General features: G+C 47.1%; 1 protein-coding gene across 3 annotated transcripts in view; it reads left to right on the top strand.

Moving 5' to 3' along the window:
* Positions 1-25,535, top strand: part of CUX1 (cut like homeobox 1) — a 399,391-nt gene extending 373,856 nt beyond the window's left edge. For all 3 annotated transcript variants that reach the window (XM_039508427.1, XM_039508428.1, XM_039508426.1), the window contains 5 exons: positions 927-1,010; positions 3,257-3,313; positions 17,127-17,207; positions 21,563-21,627; positions 22,886-25,535. In XM_039508427.1, coding sequence (XP_039364361.1) covers positions 927-1,010; positions 3,257-3,313; positions 17,127-17,207; positions 21,563-21,627; positions 22,886-22,946 — 348 coding nt within the window. In that variant the 3' untranslated portion in view covers positions 22,947-25,535. The remainder of the gene's footprint in view (positions 1-926; positions 1,011-3,256; positions 3,314-17,126; positions 17,208-21,562; positions 21,628-22,885) is intronic.
* Positions 25,536-26,052: the final 517 nt, after the last annotated feature.

The raw sequence follows: 26,052 nt of genomic DNA, 5'->3' as shown, positions 1-26,052 counted from the left end.
AAAACTGCTGGTAAACAAAAGGGTTTTGTTTAAATGGCCTTTTCTGCTTTGCTTGAGTAGACAAGTCCAACTTTGGAGCACTGATCAACTCAGCCGTAGGACTGAGTTTTTACCCTGTGCACAGAATTGCACAGGCTACCACCATGTGTGTAGTTGAGCAGGGATTGTCTGGGGTGATGGGAGTGGGGCTTGGAGCCAGGAGACTTGGATTCTAGTCTTGCTTCCACATTGCCCAGTCATTCATACCTGTGCAAGGAGTTGCTCTCCTGATTAGGAAGCATTTTACACCCACTCTGCACTGGGGTCAGTGACTATCACCGGGGGCCAAGCTGGGGCCCTCTCTGCATAACCTTGGGCAAGTCACTTAATGTCTCCGTGCCTTGGTTTCCCCATTTGTAAAGTGGGGATAAGATCAGCCAAGCCCTTAGAGGTGTATAATTATTGCTGTATCTACCCCCAGTTTGCAATGGCTCAGTGTTCCAGCCCAGTATCCAATTCCTGAGCTTCTGCCCAAAGGAATGAACCGAACAGTTATAGGGTAGGATGCTGAATCCACTTAAAACATTTCTCGTGCTCAGATTTATAAAGTCTCCTTTAAGCTCTCCAGCCTAAATATGTGTGCACGTGTGAAAAGGGCAAGAAACTTGGCGGGATGCCCTTAATTAATTAAGGTGCCCCTTTTAATTACAAAAATTAATTAGGGTGAGCAAAGAAAGTTGCCTGGCTAAGTCTTCTGCTTCCCCGTTGCTTGGGGATGAATGTAGAGTCCATGGCTCACCCCAGAAATGGAGATCTCCAGTGGGTGAACGGTGCTGCAGGGAGCCATCTGCCCCCAGAAAAGGACTGTGTAGACAGTAACTCTTGTGCCGCCCAGCCCAGCTGTCAGCAGAGGAGAAGGAAGCTAACTTCTTGTTTGATTCCTGTAGGGTGGCAGCAGTGACGACACGGAGCTCCGCTACTCCACCCAGTACGAAGAGCGCCTGGACCCCTTCTCCTCTTTCAGCAGGAAGGTGCGGAAAGCCAGAGGGGGTCTCTGCTCCTAAGGGCCCTGTCTGGCAAGGTGCTGAGTTGCCCTCCTGTCCCCATGAAGACCACGAGGGTTGGACACACTGAGCACCTCACTGGATTGGGTCCTAAATGATTAGCACGCCAGGATATTTTGACATTTAGTATCTTCGTTAAGTGTGTGTGTGTGTGTGTGTGTGTGTGTGTGTGTGGAAGGGTGTCTCTCTTGCTCTCTCTCACTCTTCACTTTCCCTCCAAACTCCACCTCTCCATGCCTCCCCCACAAGAGTTAGCAGGGGTGATTCAGTTCCATGGGACTGGCGTGCACAGGACACGCATGTCCCACAGCACTTCGTGGGCAGCAAAGTGCATGGACCTACACATCTTCTCACGTGGTGCTCTTTTGAAGATGGTATCTGAAGAGCAACACCAGGGGTTTGAAAGGCTCATTCTAATTCATAACCATAGACAGCCCTTAGTCACAGAACGGCTTTGGAAAAAAATACGTGTGTGTGTGTCCCCTAGTAAACTCCCTGAAGCCAGATCACAGCTTTGTCTCCCATCCTGTATTGATCCATAGCCAAAGCATGACAAAGGGGCACCGCTGTATGTTTCGTTGCTACTATAATGTTCTCCCCCAGCCCATGAGGTTCCACAGCAAGTGCTGGTGGAAGAGGCTTCTTGGTTCATAGGAAGGGAAGAGGTCCCTGGCTAGCCGCAACAGACATGGCGCAGGCTTCCTTACCCAGTCCTCTCTGTGTTCCCAGTTGGCTGGTCTGGGCATATCACTGAGGGAAATGCCTTCCAGAGTGATGAACCAGGCAGTTAGAAACCAGAGAGTGTTGCTCTGCTGAGTCCACCAGAGAGAGAGATTTAAAATGGCATTTTTCCATTCAAGCAAAACTTTTCACGCACCTAACCCTCACTTCCACCCCCAAACTTCTTAGACTGAAGGAGTTCTTTGGTTTGGGGGTTTTTTTGGTGGGGGAGGGAATTATTTCACAATCCTAGGGCCAAATACAGCTTGGAGTAAGCACATGTACCAGTTGTGGGGGTTCCCAAGCCAGTTTTTAGCACTGATGAAGCAGGGTGGGTGTTAGACTGTGTGTGTAACTTGGACCAAGCTGTTGGATGCAAAACAAGAGGAACCCACCAGCAAAGGGGTGTAGCTAGAACAGCCACTAAAAACAGGGTGTAAAATAAATCCAGCCACCCTCATGCACTTCACCTTGCACCCAGACCATTCCCAAGCCTCCTGGGGGCCCAGTTCCGCTCTGCTGTAGGAAGGCACAGCCCCCACTGGCTCCAGTAGGAGTTGTGCCTTCTCATGCCAATGCTTTTGCGCCGGCCAAAATCCCCGAATGTTGTAGGCTGCATCTCTCCTGCCAACACTTGGAATGGAAGATCAGCGTAAATTGCATGACTTAGCCACTTGCATCTGACATGTTACACCCACCACCCCTGAGTTTGGCCCGTTCTCTAGAATTCAGTCTTGCATTTAGCTTGCTGTCCAATGCCAGCCAAAACCTCTCCTGTTCTCCAGCTGGATGGAGCATTCTGTCCAGTGGGATGCTTGGGAGCAGGCTAGGGACTGGGATTCCACACCCAGAGCATTGCCGACCATGGGGTAGGGAAGAAATTGCCTTGTGCTCACGCAGTCTCTCTGTACACCCAGCACCTGTCAGTTCATGCAGGGTCGCTGTTCATCCTGCTATTTTAATCTTAAAAATTCCTCCCTCCCCGCAGGAAGGCAGGGCAGTAGTAGTATCCCCATTTTCCAGATGGGGAAGCTGAGCAGAGAGGTTGTGCCTTGGGCCAGACCACTGAAGGAGTCTGGGCGATAACCCAGTAGCTCCAGGCTCACAGATGTGTATTGAGACCCTCTCTGCTCTACAGCTGCCTGGCACAAATGCCAGTGGCAGCAGAGTGAATACTAATTGGGAAAATTGAGCAATAAATATCACAGTAACAAGGTGGAAAGAAACACTCTGACCCTTCTGGACCCTTTGTGAAGGGACAGGTAGTAGCTGACATCTGGACATCAAACCACTAGAGTGAGAACATTGGTGAGGGGTAGATTTAGGAGTAGAGGGCAGTTAATCTTGCCCTACCACTTACATCTCTCCCTTCCATGAGAGGTAGAAAGTGCTGCTTGGCTTTTTGGCATGCAACAAGCCTCTCCTATATTTCTCCAAATCTAAAATGAGCACTTCTAGCCCCAAATGAAACCTCTTGTGCCATTTACTTTCAGGAACGCCAGAGGAAATATCTGAGCCTCAGTCCTTGGGATAAAGCCACCCTCAGTATGGTAAGTGATGGCAGGTTACCTACAATACATAATTCTCTGTCTCCATTTGTTGCTCTCGTCATGCCAAAGAGTTTGTTGGTCTCTCTGCTTTCAACAAGGACCTTCCTTCTTTGGAAATTGCCAAACCTCACACACTCCTGTGTACAGGGTTGCATGCTTTCAGATCCTTGACAGAATTTTCCTTCCTGGGTTTGCTGGGTGCCATTCAAGCCAGCATTGCCCCCCCTCGCCCCAATCCTGTAGCAGAGCTGTGAATCATGCTGTACTTGTGACATCCTACTTTCAGACACAATGGCACCAGGCTGATGTCCCAAATACAGAACTAGGACTTCTCTGCAGCCAGTTCTTGCATGGGAAGCTGAGCTGTGAAGGAAACTATTTTTTTAAGCACTAATACTTTCACTCTTAGCAAAGGGACCTCTGAAAAGTAGCAGCCGCCAAGTACATTTTCTTCTAGTTATAAACATTTCTCTCACGTCAAATATGCTCCACCCACCTCCTGTTTTCTGAGCCCTTGAGCACTGGGTCCCAGCTCGGTGTGCTCAGAGTGGATCATTTTATGAATGTTTTGTTAACTCCACTTGGACCTCGCGAGTTAATAAGGATAGACAGTCGCGTCTTCCACTCTTAACTCTCCTACTGAGTCTTTGCAAATGGCTCCACTTTAGAAGAGGCGATAAGGACAAACATTTTCTCTTGCTGTCCCTTCATCAGGGTGTTTGCATCATTAGGGAGACAGCTGACTGGATTCCAGAATGGCTGGGGAGGCAAAGCTCAGACCCAGCCCCTGGCCACATGACTCACATGACATGGTGTCCTGAACCGGGGTGGGAGGGGGCCAGATGGTTAGAGTTGCATTGGCTTTCATTTAAGAGAACGTTCTTTTAGAAGTGTTTGGCTTTTTCCCTTGACATCGGTTAGAGGTGACTTGCAGAAGGTGGTGTGTAGTGCACAAAAGGTGGTGTGTTGCCGGGGGGAGTGTACAGGGAAGATGTCTCCTTTCTGCCGCTGTATAATGGATTATGGAGGCGATTTATGGAGGCCTCAGTGGTTATTTTTAAGTCTGCTTGTTTTCCACTCTTCAGTTCTTGTTACACTGCTTTTTCTGGAAGACTCGGGACAACTGGACACTTAGTAGAAGGGGGGAATCACAAGTACCAAGGAAGTGAAACTGGAATAATTGAGAGGGGAAGAGATTTTTAGGCACTGTTTGAAAGTCTTTGGCGCAGATTCTCCTCTCCAGCTGAGAAGCACACAGCATGCCTTGGCAAGGGCAGTAAAGTTGGCTTTAAAGCCTCCTTTTATACTCCCCTGGTCCTGGGTCTCAGAGAGCCAGACTGGTCCCTCACTGTAAGTTAGAGCATCCCTCCTGCTGCTCTAAATTGCACCAGCAACCAACAGCCCTAAAGGAGATGCTAGGACAGCTGGGGATCAGCAGCACATATGGACACCTTAGCCACACCCTCTTTTCCTTGGTCACACTCCTTCCACCAACCACAGCAGGGGTGGGGAATAGTGGCAGCAGAGGAGGCCCTCAGCCTACACCAGCTCTGCACCACTGGATGATGCCCTTACACAAGGAGGGTCGTCTTGAAGCTGGCTATAGCAACGTTAGAGCCCCTTGCTCTGGGGGTGCGGGACAAAAGCAGGATCCAGGCCTTTGTTTTTGTTAACATCTAGTTAGCTCATATGCTTGGAAGGAGAGATTCAACCGCCCACCCGCCCCCGGCCCATCAGTTAAGAGCTAAGAAAGCTCCTGCCCCGGTTCTCTTGTCCTATGGCAAAACAAGAGGAGAAGACTTGATATTCATGATACTCCTGAGCTAAAAAACAAGCAGAAAAAAACTTCCAAGTCTCTTCCATCCACAATAAGGCAGAAGGAAGTTCACACCCCCACCCCCATACACACACACTCTGGCTCTCACACAGATGCTTTCTACTGATGTGCTGGTGGGAGGGAATAATTTCCCCTGGCTCCTTGCCATGTGATCAGTCATTCGCTGACATTACAATCGCCATAATACTTCACCTGTTTAGAGCATCTTCCAGCTGAGGAGCCAAAAGCATTTGACAAACACCAGTTGCTTTAAGGCCATGATGTCACTGTTGCTTTTACAGCAAGCCAGACGTCCTGCTGTAAAATCCTCGTGTTCAAGGCAAAGAGAGGTTTTTTACCTTGCTGTAGGGGGCACATTGTTGACCTCATCAAGCCACATCAAGGTAAAAACTACTTTTGTCCTGTCTCCACTAGGATTTTACAGTGAGATCCCGTGTTAGCTATCTTGCTGTACAAACAGTCCTTTCTGGCAGCGAAAACATACCCTTAGCTTCAGAATACCCTGTGCTGAGCGTTAACCTCGTGTGACACAGGAGGAAACTGAGCAGAAGGCTGGTTTTCCAAAGCTGGGGTGTGCAATGGCACATGCAGCGGTAGCTCTCATTTGCAGATGCAACAGTCATTAGATGGATGTTTTATGCCTTACAGGCCAGATCAGGGCTGATCCTTGTGCAGGTTGACTTTGCCTTGTTGGGTGGGAAAAGGTGAGGTCACAGCCCTTGCCCCGTACTTGAGCTAGCAGAACTGGCCTGCCACTGAGGGGCGTGGACTTTACAATCTAGTACGAGGTGGTACATCAGGGAGGCATTGCGTCTCCCTGGCACTGTAGCTTGGAACTGGTGCTGGGGCATTGGCCACTCCATGCTGCCTGCAGTGCAGGTCTGCACCTAACGGGCACAGTTTTACTTTAATAGAGGGGGATTGGTCTGCGTTCAGGGGCAACATACTGTGGATCACTGCATGTGCACAGGGATGACTGTTCTCGGGCAATAGAGTGTCTGGTTCCATTGTCCCTTTAGCTCTAAGCATGTTTGAGGGGCAGGATTTGCTAAATGTGTAGTTGACTTGTACATTTCCTCAGCGCTTCAGAGATGCAAAGAGAAGAGCTGCAGTAACTAGTGTGGCAAATAGCAAAACCTTCTTCCTCGCCGTGGCATCACTGCTGTGTCAGCTCTTCCTTGCTTTGAGGTTTCAGGTTGTTGCTAGCACCGTGCGAGGTGCAAAGCACAGGGCCGCCCAGAGGGGGTGGGGCAAGAGGGGCAATTTTCCCGGGGCCCCCACGAGAGTTTTTCGGGGCCCCTGGAGCGGGGTCCTTCACTCCCTCCGGGGGGCCCGGAAAACTCTTGCGGGGCCGGGCGCAGGAGCTTCTTCACTCCCGGTCCTCGCCGGCAGGGGGTCCTTCCGCCCCGGAGCGGAAGGACCCCCCGCCGGCGAATTACCGCTGAAGCGGGACCCGCTGCCAAAGTTCAGCTCGGTCTTCGGCGGTAATTCGGCGGCGGGGGGCCCTTCCGTTCCGGGACCCGCCGCCGAAGTGCCCCGAAGACCCGCGGCGGGCCCCCCCGCCGCTGAATTACCGCTTAAGACCGGGCTGCGCTTCGGCAGCGGGTCCCGCTCCGGCGGTAATTTGGCGGCGGGGGGGGCCCCCGCCGCGGGTCTTCGGGGCACTTCGGCGGCGGGTCCCGGAACGGAAGGGCCCCCCGCCGCCGAAGACCCCGGGCCCCCGGAATCCTCTGGGCGGCCCTGGCAAAGCAAAGACAGAGACTTCTGTAAAGCAGCAAATATGGCTCACACGGCGATCCCTGGGAACGACATCCCGAGCAGAACAGTAACCGAACACTCTGTCGTATTGTACCTGCACCTGACAGCCCGAGTCTGAACATTGCCACCAACTGATGCTGCTGCACCAGGTGGTTGTGGGAGCTCAAGTTGGGATTGGAGAGGTTATCCTGTACTTAGCGATTGCAGCAAAACCGCGATTACAGGGGCTAGTTATGAGAATGAGATTTACAAAGCGATGTAGGGGATTTGGAGACAATTCCCGTGAAAACTATTGGGAGCTGTGTGCCTAAATCCCTTGTGGCTTTCCAAATCTCTACCTAAAAGTATAGCATTTTTACCTGGGATTCCTGAAGTTGCCAAAACTCATTCCCAGGGCTACCTTTATGTAATTCTAACAAACTGCGGCTGCATGTTTACAGACACAACAGCCAGAAATGGTGATTGTCAGCATCTGCTCCTACCACATGAGCTAAACAGGGCACCCCTTTAACTGTAAGTAAGTAGCCGGCTGCTACAGTCTCTGGGACTAGCCACTAGTTGTCATCTCACCCACGAAGGGCTTGTCTATACAAACAGTGGGAGGCAAGCTGGGGTGTAAACTGACCTCACGCTACCGGCTCCGCACTAACAGTCTGTATGGACCCTGCCGCCGTGCACTAAAAGTTCCCTACTGCACTTCTATCTGCACCACTTTGAAACATGAACTGTTCGTGTAGACAAACCCTAAGACAGCGTAATGGGATGCATTTTGAGCCCAGATCCAATCATATTCCATGTGAGCTGCTCAAAAGCACCCTGGAACCAGTCAGATCAGCCTGCATCAACTATTCTTAAAAGTGTGGGCATCAGGCAGAGTGCCAGCAGAATGGAAAGCTGGCAGGAGAGTAGCCCCGTACAAGGGAAAGGATCTTGCACTGACTGTGGCAACTACAAGCAGATCTCATTGTTACTGGTCCCTGGAAAAGTCTTCGCTCACGTTCTGCTTGGTAGGATACAGTTGCTCCTTAACAGACGACATCATCCACAGCAATCAAGTGTCACTGTTGGACGATCGGCCATGGATACTGTCCTTATCTTCCAGCTTCTGGCTGAGCTGCACTGAGAATCAACCGCCCTCTTTGTGTGGCATATATTGACGTCAAAGCAGCTTTTGATTGATAGATGGGTCAGCACTTTGGCTCGTGCTGGAAGGAGCTGGTGTTCCAGATATTCTGCTAAATCTTCGCACCAGTACCAGTGTGACTACGCACGTTGATTCACATCCTACACAACCTCAGTGTGTGGCAGGGATGCATTCTCGCCCCAACACTAGCCTGTCAAGCTATTGACTGGATATTAGGATTTGCTGCTCCATACATTGGACCCAAGGTTGGTCAAGATGTGCTCACTATGCCGCCTTGCTTGTGGAGAAGACAGAAAATATCAGCCCTGCCCTCCAAGGTCTGCAAGACACTGACTGCACTATGTGGTTGAATGTCTCATGGCAGAAAACAAAGGTCCAGAATATCCGAGTTAGGCCACCAGAACCCCTGGTGCAGGTGGGGTTGAGTACCATGGAGAGTGCTGATGAGTTCATCTAACTAGGCTGTAAGCAGAGTTCAGTCACAGCAAACTGAACATCCTCCAATAACTGTCTCACCACCTCCTGCATGAAACCCATATCTCACTTATGGAGGCAAAAACATCTTTGCTCTGAGACCAAGTTCAGGATCTATCAAACCTGTGTATTACCTGTATGGCTTTACCAGTCAGAAACCTGGCCCCTCCTATAGACAGGCCTGCAGTGGCTAGAGGCATTCCATATGTTATCAGTGCCAAATCTTGAGCATAAAGTGCTTTGACACAGTCTCGCAGACATCCGGCCTTCCTTCAGTTGCTCATTATAGTCAGCAGCAACTTTGCATGCTCTTTGGCCACTTTGCCAAAGACACTCCAGCCACCATGCTCCCAGTCTCTCCATAAATGTGTGAAGGGGTGCACACCCTAACCCAACCTGGAGCCACGCACACAGGGCCATCCCAGGTGGGGGTGTGTGTGGAAGTGACGAATCCGTCACTTCCGGGACCGACCACACCAGCTAATCACACCGCCCTGCAGGGCCCCCCAAAGGGCGGAGCCAGGAGCGTTGCCCCGATTCGCCATACCCAAGGGACAGCTCTGCACACACAGGTCTGCCCCAGAGATTCATGGATTTTCAGGATTGAGCCAGATGTAGGAAATTCACTACATGATACCTGGTGTGACACCATCAACCATTGTGACTCTGGCTGGCGCAATGATCCTCAGTAGACTATGAATATTTGATGATGATGATGATTTGATATCTGTATTTCACTACCTGCCCTTGTTCCCCTCTGCTTTGGATCATGACTGGATTCACAGAAGAGAAGGAACTGATATGCACTGCCCCTTATGCCCTCAGCACGGAGCACAAGCAGAGCCAGGGACCAATGGACATAGCTTGCAAGAATTCTCTGGTCTCAGGTGCACAGACTGCATGCGGACCCCACAATGGACTAGAAATGGGGACCACACATCTCCAAGAACTGCAGTTACAACAAGGCAAGTAACTTCCTTATCTAGAGGAAATGCATAAAAAATGCAATTGGGCACCAGTAAACACATTAATCATGGTGAGAAGCAAAATCAATGACTGGAAAAGAGAGAACCAACACCATATAAAGCCACATTAAGCATTTTATTAGAACCATAAAATAGATGCATTGTTGGCTTATGCTATGTGTTGAAAGCAAAAACGCAAAACATAAGGGCAATGTCACTATTGGAGAGGAGCCAGGACTGGAATCCCAAATCTCAACACCCAAACTTTATGGGATTTCAAAATCCAAACTCAAGTTTCTTAGCCTGAGCCCAGAGTCTGACACCTCTGAGCAGAATCTCCACTATCCCTCACACCTGGACTTTTGGGCTGTTGGTGTCAGAAATCCAGACCTGATCGCACTTCTGAATTAGATGGCCTGCTATTGGTAGAGATTAAGATTGTTGCTGCATCTTCCCAGGGCTGTGTGAGACCCTTGCAAATTTTTGCACTAAATCCCTTTCTAAAGAGGAAGTCATATAGTACCTGAATGTTGTTTGAATTCTGTCTCAGGGGACCACCTCCGGAGCTGCTTCCTTGGGCAAAATTCCCATGGACTTCAAGGGCAGTTTTTCTGAAAATCATCTCATGATTTCCCATTAGCTGACTCGCTAGAACATCCATGGGTCAGTCTATATCCCGGATGAAGTTAGGAAGACTACCAAGCCTGTACAGTGTAATAAATCCCCAGGTCTCTGGCTTTACTGCTGTCTTGTAGAACTTGTTCAAAGTGACACTGTCTCCTTTCCAAATGATTCAGGGTGATCCTGAACCTGAGTTACACTGTACATTGCTCTGTGTCTACTCTCTCTAACTCTGTTGGAGAGCCCAATAATTCAGTTTAATTTACTTTTTATCTAGCATCCTTCACACAAAGCGCCTCACAATGCTTTACAATGAGAGATTAAATAATGAGCAAATGCTTGGCATAATTGTGTATGCAGAGTGCAAGGCACAGTATGGCAGGAGAAGACCAGCGGGTAAAGGAAGCTGTAATTTCAAAGGGGTAATAATGGAGATAAGCGTTCTTGTAAACTAATTACAGGGAGGAGAGGGGAATGTGATTTAGCCTTTGCCTGAGGCTAAATCCAAGAGGGGGGTTTTAAAGGTGAGATATGAGAAGAGTGAGCAGTGGAGAACAATGGGGAGAGGAAAATGAATTCCAGAGCATGATGCTTCTAAAATGCAGATAAGCAGAATTCTATCCGGTGTGATCCCTCATAGCTTAGTTCTGCTCTTCACTAACACTCACGCTGGGTAGAGCAGCTTTGGTTATACAGGTTTCCTGCTAAATAACAAGTTTTAAGCACATGTGTTCCTAAAGAAAGAAAAGCAGTGGCTCTGCAAGGTGGAGGCATGCTAGCACTCTCAGCAGGTGCTGTCTCCTCCTTCCAGCTGATGGAGTCAAGAGGGAAATGAATTCTCGTGATTGCCTTCCCCCGTAACGTGGATAAGCCTTGTCTAAACTGGGAACTTGACAACAGTATTCTCACTGGTTAGGGAGCACAAGTGTAGACAAGCACCTGTGACTGGATTTGGGATTATACTAGTTAAACTAGGCTCTAAGCTAAAGGCTGCCCCAAGAGAGCTGCAGAGGTAACTGGGCACAGTACCATAGGGTACAGGAACTGATTGCTGTTGGGATCCAGAAGATAATGTCTGGGTGGCTGGAGTGAACTTTGAGAAACATCAGACAGATTATGATTATTTTGTACTTCCAATGTTAGTAGCCCAGGCCCCTGGGATCCTTAGCATTTTGCCCAGAAATTGCCAATTCGCTGCCTTAACTCTGCGTTCTTGCACCACACAGCACGTTGTTGATTTGCACAGAGATGAATTCGATATGGTTGCCAACTGACTTTTCAGCTGGTAACACTAGCCATCTGGTGGCCTGTTCGTTATTCAAGCTGCCTTGCAAAACTAAATCCGCTTGCACATAATCCTCTCTCCCCATCCTGCTTCTTCCCTCAAAGAGGAGCTATAAAAACCCTCTCTGGGTATCAAGCAGAGGCCACAGAATGAATGTGTCTGGAATAGTAACGTCTCTGTGACGCAGTGGGAGGAGGTGTGGAGCTGGCAGAGTGGGTTGGAAGGTGCTTCACAATTAAATGCAAGGTGTATATTTCCATGTTAGTGGCTGAAACACCTGACAGGACAGCCTGCATTTATTTGGTTTCAGCAATCAACGCTTTGAGCACTTGGACATTTTGCAAGCTGGGCAGTTATGTCAATCAGAGCAGATCTATTTCATTTGGCTTGTAGGACATAGAGCATGGCGAGGGAATGGGCCCCCGTTCAATGGGTATGTGCATTAGCTCTTTTTAACATCAGCTGGAGTTAGCGAGAAGAACACAGAGCTGTTCCAAATCAAAGGGGTCTGAGGTGGAGCCTCCTTGGGGGAAAAGGAGGGCAGAGAACTGGTGCCCCGGTGCCATGTGACTGGCCCATGGGTGACATCTCTTGCTGTCGCTATCAACCTTACTCTGAGCCAGATCCTGCTACTTTAGAAATCAATAGCAAAACTCCCACTGCCCTCCCTGAACAAATGTGTTGTCCAAGTTCACATTTAAACTTGCTTTTCCCAAGATTTGACTTAAATTTGAGTTTGTGGTGTTAGCAGCCTCAGGCACTGGGTTGAGTGCTGTAATGCATTGATAGTCCAGCAAGAAAGGGGTTAAGCATCTGAGATTGTTGGCTACAGTAAAAAAAAATACTGTATTAAAAGCAAAATAGTCCTTGCACCATTCACATAGAATCCAAGCAAATGCTGGCATGAATATGGATAAAGTGGAATGCTAGCGTCCCAATGAATTGATGCAACCCATTTGCAAAAAACTGACTTAAGGGAGTTATTCCTCTGTATATTTAAGAATAGAATATTGTTTGTTACAGTAGTGATCTCCATTGCCCTGAGTAGCTGAAAGGACATCAGCAAAGAATTGGTTCTGGGTTTTGTTTCTTTAATTCCATCCTGTGGAATCCCCTGGTAGAATTTTGGGGGCTTAAATGAGAATTTACTTTTGTCCAGAATTTGTCTCTGCCGTTAAAGCGGGGATAAATTCCGACCCCGTGTTTGTAAAACAATTCCATCCTGGATGATGATAGGGGTTTCAGGTTTTCCCTGGCATCCTGAATGTCCCAAAGGAGCAGGCTATGGAGATTTTCCCATATTAGTCACCAGCTTAGATTTGACCCAGGTCAGTAGTGACTGAACATCGTTAACACCTGACAGCTGTTTCATGGTGCTCTCCAAAATGAGCAGTTTGATGGCAACATGGTTCTTATAAGAACAGGTGTCCACGTCACAATTTGCAATGACATCTTGGCCAGGATCCAATGGCCATGGAGGCTTAATCTCCCTCTCATCTCTACCAGTGACCCTGCTGGGTCGAAGTTTAGGCATTTTAGCAGGGTAGTGTAGATGCCCGTGCTGGAGATACACAGAGGACTCCAGCTTCCGGGCATAGCTCCCCAGCACGGATTTCCTGTAAAGTATCTAATGTGTACGAATGTCATCGGTTGCTTACCTTGAAAAGGCTCAGGTGGGGGTTGCACAGGACCATATTTCACAACCTGTGATGGGAAAAGGTGAGTGTTAGTTACACAGGAAAAACCTGCATCCTAGAATGCCACCTCCTGTTCTATAGTAGAGCATCTTGAATGCTGCTCACCAGTGTGCAGCAGAGGGACATCTCTGGGTACCCCAGGCAGAAGAGGGCCCCAGGTGAGAGATGCCCACCAGTCAGCAGCTCAGGGACTAACCGTGAGAAACCAGAAAACGGGGGAAACTAACTATTAACTGGGGAAAAACCCACCCAGTCCTTTGATAAAGACAGGATGGGCCTCTTGGGGCATCCTGAACTCCTAATGGCTTGTGTTTTTCTTCAGTGTGAGGGCCAAGGGCTTCCCTCACTGGGCGAGGGCCAAGTCAACATAGGGACTGTGAGGACTTCAAAGCACCAGCCTCCGTGCCCACTACCCCATTTCCCCTACTGCCCTCTCCGCATGGGCTGGGTATTTAGTCTGGGGATCTCTTGCTTCCAAACCCTGTCTGTGCTACAGCTGCACATGGACTGAGCCCGCTTCCCTGCAGTCTGCTCCTTCCACAGCCTCATGCCCGCTGCACTGGTTCTCCTTTCCTTTGGGTCCAAGGCCCCTTGCTGTATTATCAGCCTGTATTACAGGCCCTAAAACTGAATTCTTTTTTGCATCTGTAGGTTTAAGCTAGACCTTTAAGGTAATGTTTGGGGGGGGGGGGTTGCAAGTGCATCTTAGTAAGAGGATTTTTGAGGAATTTTTTAGATGCAAATCTCTTCTCTGCCTCAGCTTGATGTAGGATTTTTGAGCTGATGCTGCCTGACAGCACTGCAGAAGGTACCTGGTGCTGCACATATTGTACAAAGTTCTTGCCAGGCCAGTACTTCAGTCTGCTCTTAGAAAGGGACTTCCATAGCAGCAGCGGCAGGGGGAATCACGCTGGACTAAAGGGGGCTAGGAGGAAACCTTCCCTGCGAGCAGCTTGTCCCATAAGAGCCTTGCAGAGTTTTTTGCATCTTTCGTTGAAGTACTTGGTACTGATCTCTGTCAGAGATTACACTGATCTAAATGGTCTGATCTAGTCTGGCACTTGCTATGTAAAAGGCACATTTCAGCCAAGAACAATTATTTTGCCTTTATTTTTTTTCTTCTCATTGCTGCTGCTAATTAACGACATCGAATAAATTCACCTCCCTGAACCCAGGAGAAGGAAGGCACAAAGGGGCTGGCAAGTTTTGTGTAAATGCAAATACTGTGTCTAGGCTGAGCTATGAAAACCTCCTTAGAGACATGTCTGAGCTGCTGGGTCCAGATACAGACTCCCCCAGAGTGTTCGGATCTGAGCTTTCCATTGCAGATGTCAGGGTGTGAAAGCCCCCTGAAATCACCACCTCCATTAGCTATACAGCAGCTGGAGTATGAGTGTGGGGCTTAAACTCGCAAGGCTCTGGGTACCCATCTCAATCTAGCAAAACACTTACGCACCTGCTTAACTTTCACCATGTGAGTAGTTTCGTTGGGTACATCTACACAGCAATAAAAGAACCTTCAGCAGCAAGTCTCAGAGTCCAGGTTAGATGACTCGGGCTTGCGAGGCTAAAAGTAGCCGTGTAGATGTTGGGACTTGGTCTGGAACCAGGGCTCTGAAACCCTTCCCTCTTGCAGGGTTTCAGAGCCTGAGCCCAAACGTCTACACTGCGCTCTTTAGCCCCGCAGCTTGAATCAGCTGACCAGGGCTCTGAGATCTGCCGTGGAGCTTCTATTGATGTGCAGCCCTACCCATTGCTGCCAAAGCCCTGAGCCTGCTGGGGCCAGAGAACTCATCACCTTGCAGGACTGACCCCCTTAATCATACCTTCCGGGCTCTGTTTTGTCTGTCTGAGCAGGTGTGCGGCACATGTTCCCTGGGGTATAAAGCCACAGAATGAAACCTTATTTATTGTACTTGGAGCACACAGGTTTGACACACTGTTTACAAGTTTGGTAAGGCTGCTTGGATTTACACAGAGAAAGGAATGAAGTGGGCCAGAGTGAGAGACAGATCTGGAAAACAGAATGAGGCAATCAGGAGAATGATCTTCCTTGTCCAGGTACAAAGAACTGGTTACCTCTGAAACGTGCAAGAAAGATTTTAAAAGTAAACAACTTTAAACAAATAGCAATGCCCCTCTGCTATGTACATCGGCCAAACTGGACAGTCTCTAAGGAAAAGGATAAATGGACACAAATCAGACATTAGGAATGGCAATATACAAAAACCTGTAGGAGAACACTTCAACCTCCCTGGCCACACAATAGCAGATTTTAAGGTGGCCATCCTACAGCAAAAAAACTTTAGGACCAGACTTCAAAGAGAAACTGCTGAGCTCCAGTTCATCTGCAAATTTAACACCATCAGCTCAGGAGTAAACAAAGACTGTGAATGGCTTGCCAATTACAGAACCAGTTTCTCCTCCCTTGATTTTCACACCTCAGCTGCTGGAACAGGGCCTCATCCTCCCTGATTGATCTAACCTCGTTATCTCTAGCTTGCTTCTTGCTTGCTTATATATACACCTGCCCCTGGAAATTTCCACTGCTTGCATCCGAAGAAGTGGGTATTCACCCACGAAAGCTCATGCTGCAAAGCGTCTGTTAGTCTATAAGGTGCCACAGGATTCTTTGCTGCTTAAACAAATATATGGTATTCTGGCTCGCCCAGGGAGTCAGGAATGGAACACAGAGCATTCCTCCTCTAAATCATCTGTAGGAATCCAGCCAAGGCTGGTAGGGAGTGGAACTCATCAGCATATATCAGCTGGCAGGAGGTCTGCTGAGAATTTCCAGTCCCCTGGGGCAAGAATCTACACCTCAGAAAGGACCACCATGATTGGAACCAGCTGGCAGGCCCTACAGATGGGCCAGGGACTGAATGAGTCAGAGACTGAGCCCTTTCTTCACTCTGGATATAATCATATTCACGTTAAGATTGAGGCCCATTACAGGGAAATTTGCACTGCTGCTGCCCATGTGGTACCTATTCCATGGACTTCAGCCCCAAAGGCCCGAAGACATTAACTGAGGAGCTAGTCTGCAGTCCAGCATTCCCATAACTAGCCGGTAGAGGAAGAGAATGTGACTATAACTGCTGTAGTGACTCAGTCTATTGATGATCATGGTGTAATGCCAAGGGCTGCCTGTCAACATGTCATAGGACTGAGTTGCTCACCTGCTTTCCTCTGTTCTAGTTATCCAGCATGTGAGAGAATATCACAAATCAAAATCCCTCAAGCTTAAACATTGCAAATGTGCGAGACTTAATTATTAACGGGACTCCTCTCGGGAATGACGGTGAATTGGAGGCAGGGCCTGTGTCTAGGTCAAGGGGAAAATGGAATAAATTGGCAATATAGAATAAACTAAAAGTGACAGGGAAAAAATAGTAGGATACAAATATATCGATGTCCAGTACGTTAAAAACAAAATGGAGGCCTAAAGTCTGTGCATGGGCACGAGTGGAAAAAATGGTAAAAATCTTGGACACATACATTTGTGACTAGGGAAAGACTGGAGACCTGAGGAGCTTTTCCAGTCCAAGGTGTAACAGTCACATGTTAGACTGAGCCGGATCCGTATGTGTCTGAAGGCCCAATCCTGCATGATACTGAGGGACTCCTAATGAAATGCTGAGTACCCTCAGTTCTTATGGACTTCAGCTGAGGGCAATCAGTGCCACAACTCCAGTACAGACTCTCCCCCTCTGTTTGATGTGTCCTTTTCCAACTGAGATCTGTGTGACCCTGGGCAAGTGACTTGCTCTCTCCTGGTGCCTCACTTCCCCATCTGTAAAATGGGAATCAAAATCCTTCCTTTCTCCCCCGACTTGTCTGTCTTGGCCATTTGGACTGGAAGCTCTGAAGGGCAGGGACTGTCTCCTGCTGTGTGTGTTCTGTGCTTAACACATTGGGGTCCTGAGCTCAGCTGGAGCCCCGCTAGTAGTGAATGTAATAATAAAAATTATGTGGCCAGAGTAATTTTGCTTTAACTGGACTGAATCTGTTTCTCCTTCTGATCTGCTGTAGGGGCGGCTGATCCTGTCCAACAAGACTGCTCGCACCATTGCATTTTTCTACACTCTGTTGCTGCATTGCCTGGTCTTCCTGGTAAGTGTTTAGATGTAAAAGAGGAACTAATGACTGCTTACAACTGCAGGAAAATACCCCATAAAGTGCTCAGCTTTTCATTTAAAACCAGGAGACGTACTCTTGCCTCTTCCAAGTAAATGTGTGAGAGCCCATGCGTCAGTGCACCAAAAGGCCTGTGTGAGCCAAGGGACACGTAGCACGATGCATCCAAGGAGATGGGGAGACAGAGGCACTGAGATGGGAAGTGACTCACCCAGGGTCACCGTGTGTAAGTGGTAGACCTGGGACTAGAACCCAGGTGTCTCTTGATACCTTTCCCTGATCTAGCTGCTTGGCTGTGCTGTCTCTACACTGCACTAAAAGACCTGTGGCTGGCCTGGATCAGCGAGCTCGGACTAAAAATTGCACTGTAGATCTTCAGGCCCTAGCCCAAGCCCAAACGATTGGCTCAGTGCTGCAGGGTTTTTATGTTGCCTACACTGCAATACCCTGAGGTTCTTCCAAACTGGCATTTTGCTGACATGCTAGTCTCCTCCCACTCTGCTTTCAGATAGTTGCATAGGACTTCACCCTGTTTAAATGCAGGAGTCCTTGGGAGTTCCTACAACTCGCCAGCATTAGGGCAATCCATCCACTCACCAGGGCATTGAAGGCTTTTATTAATTTAGTCATTCAACATGAAGTTCAGAGTGTAAGAAATGTCCCTGTGACCCAACGTGCCAGTCTACGTTTAGCCCACTGTGATCCCATCTTCCTGCTTTCTCACCACGTCCCTTCATCTCTTTAGAAACAAATGGAGATGGTTCTTGAGCTCAGTCAGTCTCTGCTTTGCCTTTCCTGGCAACTTACTACCATTTTTGCCTTACACGCTGCAGGTTACAGTTCTGCTAGTGATTCCTTCTCTATTTTTAGATTCTTGTTCCTTTAGTTTCTAAACATTTCCCAGTGTAAATACACCCCCCCCACACACACACACACACACGTCTCTCTTTCATAATGTTAAAAGTCTTAATTAGGTCACTGCAATGTCTCCTTTTCCAGAGGGAATAATCTCCAACTCCACTGTGGGAAAAGTCCTATGGAACTTAATAGTGTTAAAACCAACCTGGGTTTAAAATACTGTAGAATTGTAAAAGTCCTATAGAGGTGAATAGACAATGATCTCCTTTCTGTAGACATTTTAAAATTTAGATCATCCTATAGGGTTTAATAGAGAATTATATCCTGGCTATCGACTTGGTTTGAAAAGTTATCAGGCTCTAGAAATATTCCATAAAATTCCCTGCCTAGTAGCTGTGTTGCTTTAGCCCCTATGAAAGCCGCCCACACCGTATTCCCCAGTACTAGCAAACACTACAGTATCATCATTGTATGCTGTTGTGTTTTGGACCACAGCAATGATCGGCTGGGCTGCTTCGTGAGCCACCACACAGTATCTTAGACGTGGCAGTTTGGAATTCTAGCCCTCACTGCATACCTGGAAAGACGTGATCCTGATGCGCGCTACAGTCTTCTGGACCTTGGACTTCATTTGCCTTTTTTAATGCAGCTCTGCCTAGTGACTTTTCCACAACAACCCCACAACGTCTTCTGGCTGATCTGCATTTCCAGAGGGAGGAAGCTGCTAATTATGGATTTGCCTTTCCCAGTCAATACGGCCCCAATCCTGTGATCAGATCCAAGCAGGAAGCCCTTTAATGGGGCTCTGCATAGGCATAGACAGCCCCCTGTGAGGATCAGTTTGCAGGATATGGATGTATAGTCCCAGTATGATCCAGTGGAGTTGGGTGGCTGCCCACTCAGACCAGATGGATAAAGAAGGCCTTAATCTGGAAGTTCCCTTTTTTCTCAGGGCTGTGTTCACAGCTGGGTTTCCCCCCTTTTGTGAATTTCAGTTACCCCTAATTTGGAGGCCTGCTGAATCATATTTCTGGAATTACAGTATTTCCCGAGTGGCAGGATAATGCTTCTATGAGTTGCACAGGAGGGATTAGCAGCAGATGCCCAGACCTCCAGTTTGTATTTGTAGTGGCATGGTGCTTTTCAGTCTATCCTGTTCTGAAGTTTTATTTACAGAATTTCTGGGGGTTTATCTGTCATGGCAGGAAAAACTCATCAATAATTAAATGAGACAAGATGAAAGACAAACGAATAGCACAAATATTTCTATCCAGATTTTGTCAGAATAAAACCAACCTGCAGTCATCTTGTGGGGAAGAGAGCAAAGAAAATAAAAAGTGAAGCATCATTAAAGTTTAAAATGTAACCGAAAAAATATTAGGCATAAGAATTGCACGGATGGAATAATCTCATTCTATCTAAACATTATAAGGCCAGAGCTGCAAAGCCATTGACACCAATGGCCTTTGGATCAGGCTCCAACTGCATACACTAAACAGTGGGCTGGATGATTCTGTCTGATCCACTTCTACCATTTGAGAAATGTCTTTCCCCTTAATCTAGAAACAGAGGCCTTCACCTCCCTCCATCTGGCTTCCTTTCCACAAATCTTTTCTTTCTTCTCCCTTTTGTGAATTTCAATTAACCCTAATTTGGAGGCCTGCTGAATGGTATTTGTGGAATTAGAGCATTTCCCCAGTGACAGGATAACCTTCTGACAAGTCACAAAGGCATTAGCACATCTGCTTCGGCAGCAGATGTGGAGGTCTTCTGCCTGCATTGCAGCCCCATTGTGAAGTCGGTTGTAAAGTTTTATTTAAATAATTTCTCCACCCCCAATCTGCAGAATTTTAATATTTAAATACATTATATGTGTAATATCAAAGATGGTCAACAGACCAGTGAGACATACAACGGAGACCACCATACTAAAGCCCTGCTCTTCGTTAATGGAAGCAAATGGCAGAGAGGTTGTATCTAGACATACACGCAAACAAGCTAAACATTTCAGGAGACGGCACTTAGAATGAGGGCTAGCCGATTTTCAGAGGTACTGAGTAACCTAAGCTCCTATTGACCTCAGCTGGATTTGTGGGTGCTCAGCGCATCTGAAAATCAGGTCCCTAGAGAGGCCCTCTGCACATCACTTCTGCTGAAGAGTTTAAAGACGGGCAAAAAGGGATAGAGCCCTTCTTGTTGACATGAGAAGGCATCATTGTTTTGGCTTGAGAGCTGCTCTTTAGCAGCTTAGCCATTGGCTCAGTGAACGGCACTGCATATGCATCTATGGCTCTGTGAGTGGTATAATGAAAATCACTTTTCATTCGTGGATTTCAGAGCACACTACAAAGATGGGCAAGGGACAATATTCTGGTTTTATAGATGAGGGAAGATGAGGCTTGGTGATGAGTTACTAGCCCATAGTCTAAAAGCACGTCCATGGCAGAGCCAGAATTAGCGTCCAGGACTCCTGACTCCCAGTCTAGTTCCAGACCAGCTGGACCATGCTGTCTCCCTATTGTTAATTTCATACTGCATCAATGGACCTGGACAGCCCTGGAGCCTCTTCTCCTGCTAACTCTCCAGTTTATCTCCAGTCATGGATTGTAGGCCTTCCCATTCCTGTAGTCTTATTTTCTCCCCTTTAAGTTGTTCTGTTTACAGAGACCCTCTGCACATTACACGTTGCAAATTACAGCAGGCAAAGCTCATCCAAATTTGGTGGGCAAAAGTCCTAAAACTCAAGGAGGGGAAATTGAAGCTTCTGGTTCCGTTCTATTTTCTAAAAATTAACAACACTAATATGTAATAATGTAGTATATTTAAATCTCTTAGCAGTGGTCATTAATAACTGTGAGTCCTGCCGATCAACACTTCCCCCTCCCTCCCTGCACCTCCCACCCACCATGATCAGCTGTTTCGTGGTGTGCAGGAGGCTCTGGGGGGAAGAGGGGAGGAGCGAGGGAATGGCAGGCTCGGCAGAAGAAGCAGGGGCCTTGGGGGAAGGGGTGGAGTGGGGGTAGCGCCTGGGGCGGAGCAGGGGGTTGAGCAGTGAGCACCCCCCGGCACCCTGGAAAGTTAGCATCTGTAGCTCCAGCCCAGTCTATTGGCCACCCCTGCACTAGAACATACATAGTTTATGGCTATGAAAAACCAAGAGACACGTGTGCATCCAAAGCATGCCCTTATATTCCACCCAGCCCATTGCTGTGTGCATTTGATTGACTGGGGCAGACAGTTATTTCTTTAAGGCTGTGGCAAACATTTCTCTAACCGAAATGGAAGAAGCAGACCCTGTGGTTATATAAAGCAATATAGCATCGCAGAGGGTTGGTCATCAAAGTTAGGTTGGTGGCTTATGCTAAGAGAAGCGAGATGCTAGTCACAGCTGCACTAATGTACTGAGCAGAAAGTAAATACAGGGGACCTCCCATTGCAATGGGACACAGTTAACGGCATTTCTTATTTCCCAGGTACTCTACAAAACTGCTTGGAGTGAGAGCGTGGGAAGGGACTGCACTGCTTACTGTGCTAAGAAGTATGTATGAAAACAGGACAATTCAGTACAATCCAGATTTCAAAACAGTTACTGTCTTGAAGAGGAGCAATGTTGAATTAACCAGAGGAACATTTGGGCTTGCAGTTGTTTTCTAAACACATGGTCGCATTAAAGTGTAGTTCTGTTCTGAAAAACAGCACCTTATTTCAGCAGATCAGTTCCCTGTGACTGCTTTTAAGAGTCTTATCTACTGTCTTTAGTACCAGAAGTAAAGGCTGACTGCTTTTGACTCTTGATAGCCCTGTAAAAGCAAAACCCGTTCAGACAGAGGGAGCTGAATTTTGTTCCTTCTTGTGCATCAATAGAATTGTTTATTAAGTTCTAATCATGACACCTTTGTCTGCAGTGGCTAATAGGATTTTAGAGATGTAACCTAAGCCTTAATGTGGTGAGGAGGACATTTTGCTGGTGAAGATGCACAAGAATAAAACAATCCTGGCTCAGCTTGCTAGATGGACTGTTTTACTCATTAGAACTGCAAACCTTTAAGACAATAAACATGGAAGCCACTGCACCATATTTACACAGGCTTTATAGAGCAGAACAACATGTTAGTCAGTTTTGAAATTAGCTGCAGAATGACACACATCTAAGATCGATTCATTTGGAGACTAGTGTTTTCAGTAGGTGAAGGCCCAATCCTGCAACACGCATGTGCACTCCTCTCACGTAAGGAAGGATGTGATAAAGCTGGGTGAAGATTTTCAGCCACAACCTTTTTTCCACTGAAAAATGTAGATTCAGATTAACCGAAACATGGAGAAATTGTGTCTAATTCACCAAGTGGTTTTGGCTAAAAATCCCCCCACAATAAAAATGTGCTATTTTTAAACTACTTTGTTTCAAAATGTACTTCCATTTTTTAAGTATTTTTAAAAAAATTAAACAAAACATTTTGAGCTGAAATAAGCTTTTTTCCAGTTTGCCAACAAAAATTCATGTTGGGTCAACCCAAAATGGATTTTTTCCCCAATTTTTTTGGAATGGCTACCAAAACAAAAAAATCCATTATTTGCATCGCTCCAGCTGTGAGTAAAAATGTCAGGATCAGGTCCCATAATTTGTTTTCAGCTGCTCTGACTAACTCTCAGGGATTTTCTGGTGGTGTAAAAGAGGCTATGGTCCCGATTATGACAGCTGTTGTTGAAAGGGCAGTCTGGCTTCATACTGATTTCAGTGTGTATTGGGTCTTGCCATGGGTTTTGTGCTGATTCATTATTTAACTTGTTCTTTTCAGGTATGCTGATCACTTGCACAAGTTCCACGAGAATGGAGACAATGGTGACATGTGGCAGTGAAGGCTGGAATCGAGGCTCTTCACATCCCCAGGGGACTGTTAATTCCATCAGTAGCATTTGGCCACACTTTTCCTGTCCCTGCTGTGACCATTGTGCACAGTCAGCTGCTTGACTTGAACCTTCTAAGATTACCTTTGCGCTTTGTAGGATGGAGAAGCGGCGATCCCTTCCCCACGCTGACGCTTGTAGGTTAGAAGCAGCAATAATGGAGTGTTGTTTTGCAAAATATAAGTGTAAGGAAGCAGATTCCATCTGGAATCATAGGAATTCTGTGTATTCCCTTGGGTGCTGGTGTCTGAAACGTTAGGAATCTCCAAAGTAACTCGGGGAGAATTCATCCTCTTTTCAATTAGATTTGCTTTACAAACCTGTAGGAGGTAGGGGACTGTTCTGGTGAAAGCTAACATCTTCATGTAGCTTTTGAAGGCTAGGGAACAGGCTGGGTAACCACCACCTCGTAACCTCTTCAAAGTCCAACACACGAGCCTGGCTAAACCTCCCATGAAACAGGGAAAACTGACCCGCTTGAAGTTACTGGGCTTTAAATTCATTTAAATGGCCTTGTATTAAAAAAAAAAAAAAACTGTTCATGCTCCAGCAAGTTCTGGATCAAAGACTACAGCTTTTACTAGACTTTGAAATGGCTTGTTGCAAGAGCTGACAATAAACTGTCTTACCCTTTGTGAGGTCAGTCATCCAGAGACAGGAAAACAGTGTTGCCATCCTGCTGTATTTCTTATTGAATTAAGATCTTGTTCAGCTCTGTATTTAATCTAATGTGCATTTCTTGAGGCCTTTGAGAGTGCTGTCAAGTAAAAGCAGACAGGCTTTTTTATTGATGTTATTGAACTGGAGACTGACTTACACTTGAAATGGACTTAATGTTTAGGATTTAATTGGCATGAGGGAAGTGTTGCTAATAAGCATGGAGCTCATTGGAAGTGCAGTGGGCACTCTCAGAGAATAGAAATGTTTCTGCTGTGCACTAGTTGCTTTGCTGCAAAGGATGTGTTAGCATAATGCAAGATGTCTGATGGGCAAACTTGCTTGCATTGCCGCCTGACGGGTAAGTGTCTGACCCTTCTGGGCTGCTCTTCAGCTTGAATGAGTTAATTGTTGACCGTGGGTTATTTGGGGAGGAAATGTGACTGCTCTGCTAATAAAAGTCATTGATTTAGTTGGGGAAAAGAAAATACTTGGTAAGCTGATTTATATAGAGCTTGTAAATTTCTGCTAGCATTCCACATTCCTGCAAGGTGCTGAGCACCCTCCACTTCTATTGACTGCAGTGATCATTGAAAGTACTCAGTACCATGCCAGAGCAGGCCCTTACTCTATAGTTAATAGCATGGTCCGGTCTTGCTCAGTTAAAATCCCCATTCTAGGCCAGAAGAATGCTGTTGCCGCTTGGTTAATATTGCATAGCAAACCACACGCATGTGTTGGTAAGTGTGGTTGTATAAATAGAATACGCAGTTGGTGATAAGACTTTCCATATGCCATGAGCAATGAAGATCTATTTATGGTTGCTCAGCCTGTAGAAAACAGTAAAATATTAATTGCAATGAAGAAGATAATACACAAGGACCAATCAGCACCTGTCTATACAGAGGGGTTCAAGAAGACTGGGGGCTTGTCAAGGAGAGCGAAATCTGCACTGGATGTGATTACACTGCTACAAATCCTCATCTAGCCACATTGTTATGGTGGAAAATGGCATGTGCACTAGTAAGTTACTAGTGTAAATCCTGTTTTACATTGCAGTGAATCTACCAGGGATTTGCACTCTTTGCGACTACATTGAGAGAGCTATAGCAGCACAAAAATAAAATAAAAATAGGCCGGGCCTAAGTATTGGTGTGTTTGTTAAAATGAATGGGACTCTCTAAAGTAAACATGCAGTTATTTCTTATGAAGCTACAGGGCTGTCTGAGCTGCAGCATTTTGTTTGTTGTCACTCTCTGTTTCCTCTCTTTGAATAACTCAGTGATAAGTATTTCTTCTCAGAGATTGTGATCAAAACACAGCCAATTTTCCATAGATTTGTATCCAGCTCAGGTCTGTGCTGCTGCTTCAAAGTAATGTTTATCAGCATTTCTAAGAGGAAGGCAACTTTATCTGAAAGGACTCCAGATTGCTAGAGATTATGCTCCATCTCTCTCAGGGCCTGATTCTGTGTGGTGCAGAGCACCTTCCAACTCTCATTGATTTCAGGGGCAGCATATGGGGCTCAGCACTTGCAAGATTGGGACCGTAAAGTAGACGTGAGCTCTCAAGGACTAGAGCAAGTTAGGGGTGCTTTTCACATCCAAAAAGGTATTGATCTTTATATACAGAATAAATAGGTGTTTTGCTTTACTCGCTAAAAGAGCAATCTTGGTAAGAGTGGGATATTTGCTATGTTAGGCTAGTTTCTTTTAGGTTTCATAGGGAAAGTCAAACTTACTTTATTTAGAAGCTATATTGAGTGTATTAAAATTGCAAAACATGCTTAGAAATTGGCACATGTAATCTTCCATAAATGATTTAAAATAGATATTATTGAGCTATGCAAGACGTGATCAAATAAATCTAGACATGCAGCAAGACTGATTTGCCTTTGTGGTTCTGTTTTTTATGATCAAGAAGCATCCCAGTTCAATTCCCAGCTACAGGAGGACAAAGTTTGCAGCTAGTTTTAGCAGAGCCGCCCAGAGGATTCGGGGGGCCTGGGGGCTTCGGCGGTAATTCGGCGGCGGGGGGTCCTTCCGTTCTGGGACCTGCCACCGAAGTGCCCCGAAGACCCAGCAGTTCAGCAGCGGGTCCCGGTGCGGAAGGACCCCCTGCCGCGTGTCTTCAGGGCACTTCGGCGGTGGGTCCTGGAGCGGAAGGACCCCCGCTGCCGAATTGCTGCCAAAGACCCAGAGTGGAAGACGCTCCGGGGGCCTGGGCCCGGCGAGAGTTTTCTGGGGCCCCTGGAGTGAGTGTAGGACCCCGCTCCGGGGGCCCCGAAAAACTCTCATGGGGGCCCCTGTGGGGCCCGGGGCAAATTGCCCCACTTGCCCCCTCCTCTGGGCGGCCCTGAGTTTTAGAAATCCAGTCCGACAGCTAACGTGACTGTTTGAGG

This window comes from Mauremys reevesii, linkage group 20 (assembly GCF_016161935.1).
Source record: "Mauremys reevesii isolate NIE-2019 linkage group 20, ASM1616193v1, whole genome shotgun sequence".
Lineage (NCBI taxonomy): Eukaryota > Metazoa > Chordata > Testudines > Geoemydidae > Mauremys > Mauremys reevesii.
Note: the sequence above shows the minus strand (reverse complement) of the source record. Positions and strands in the feature narration are given on the sequence as shown.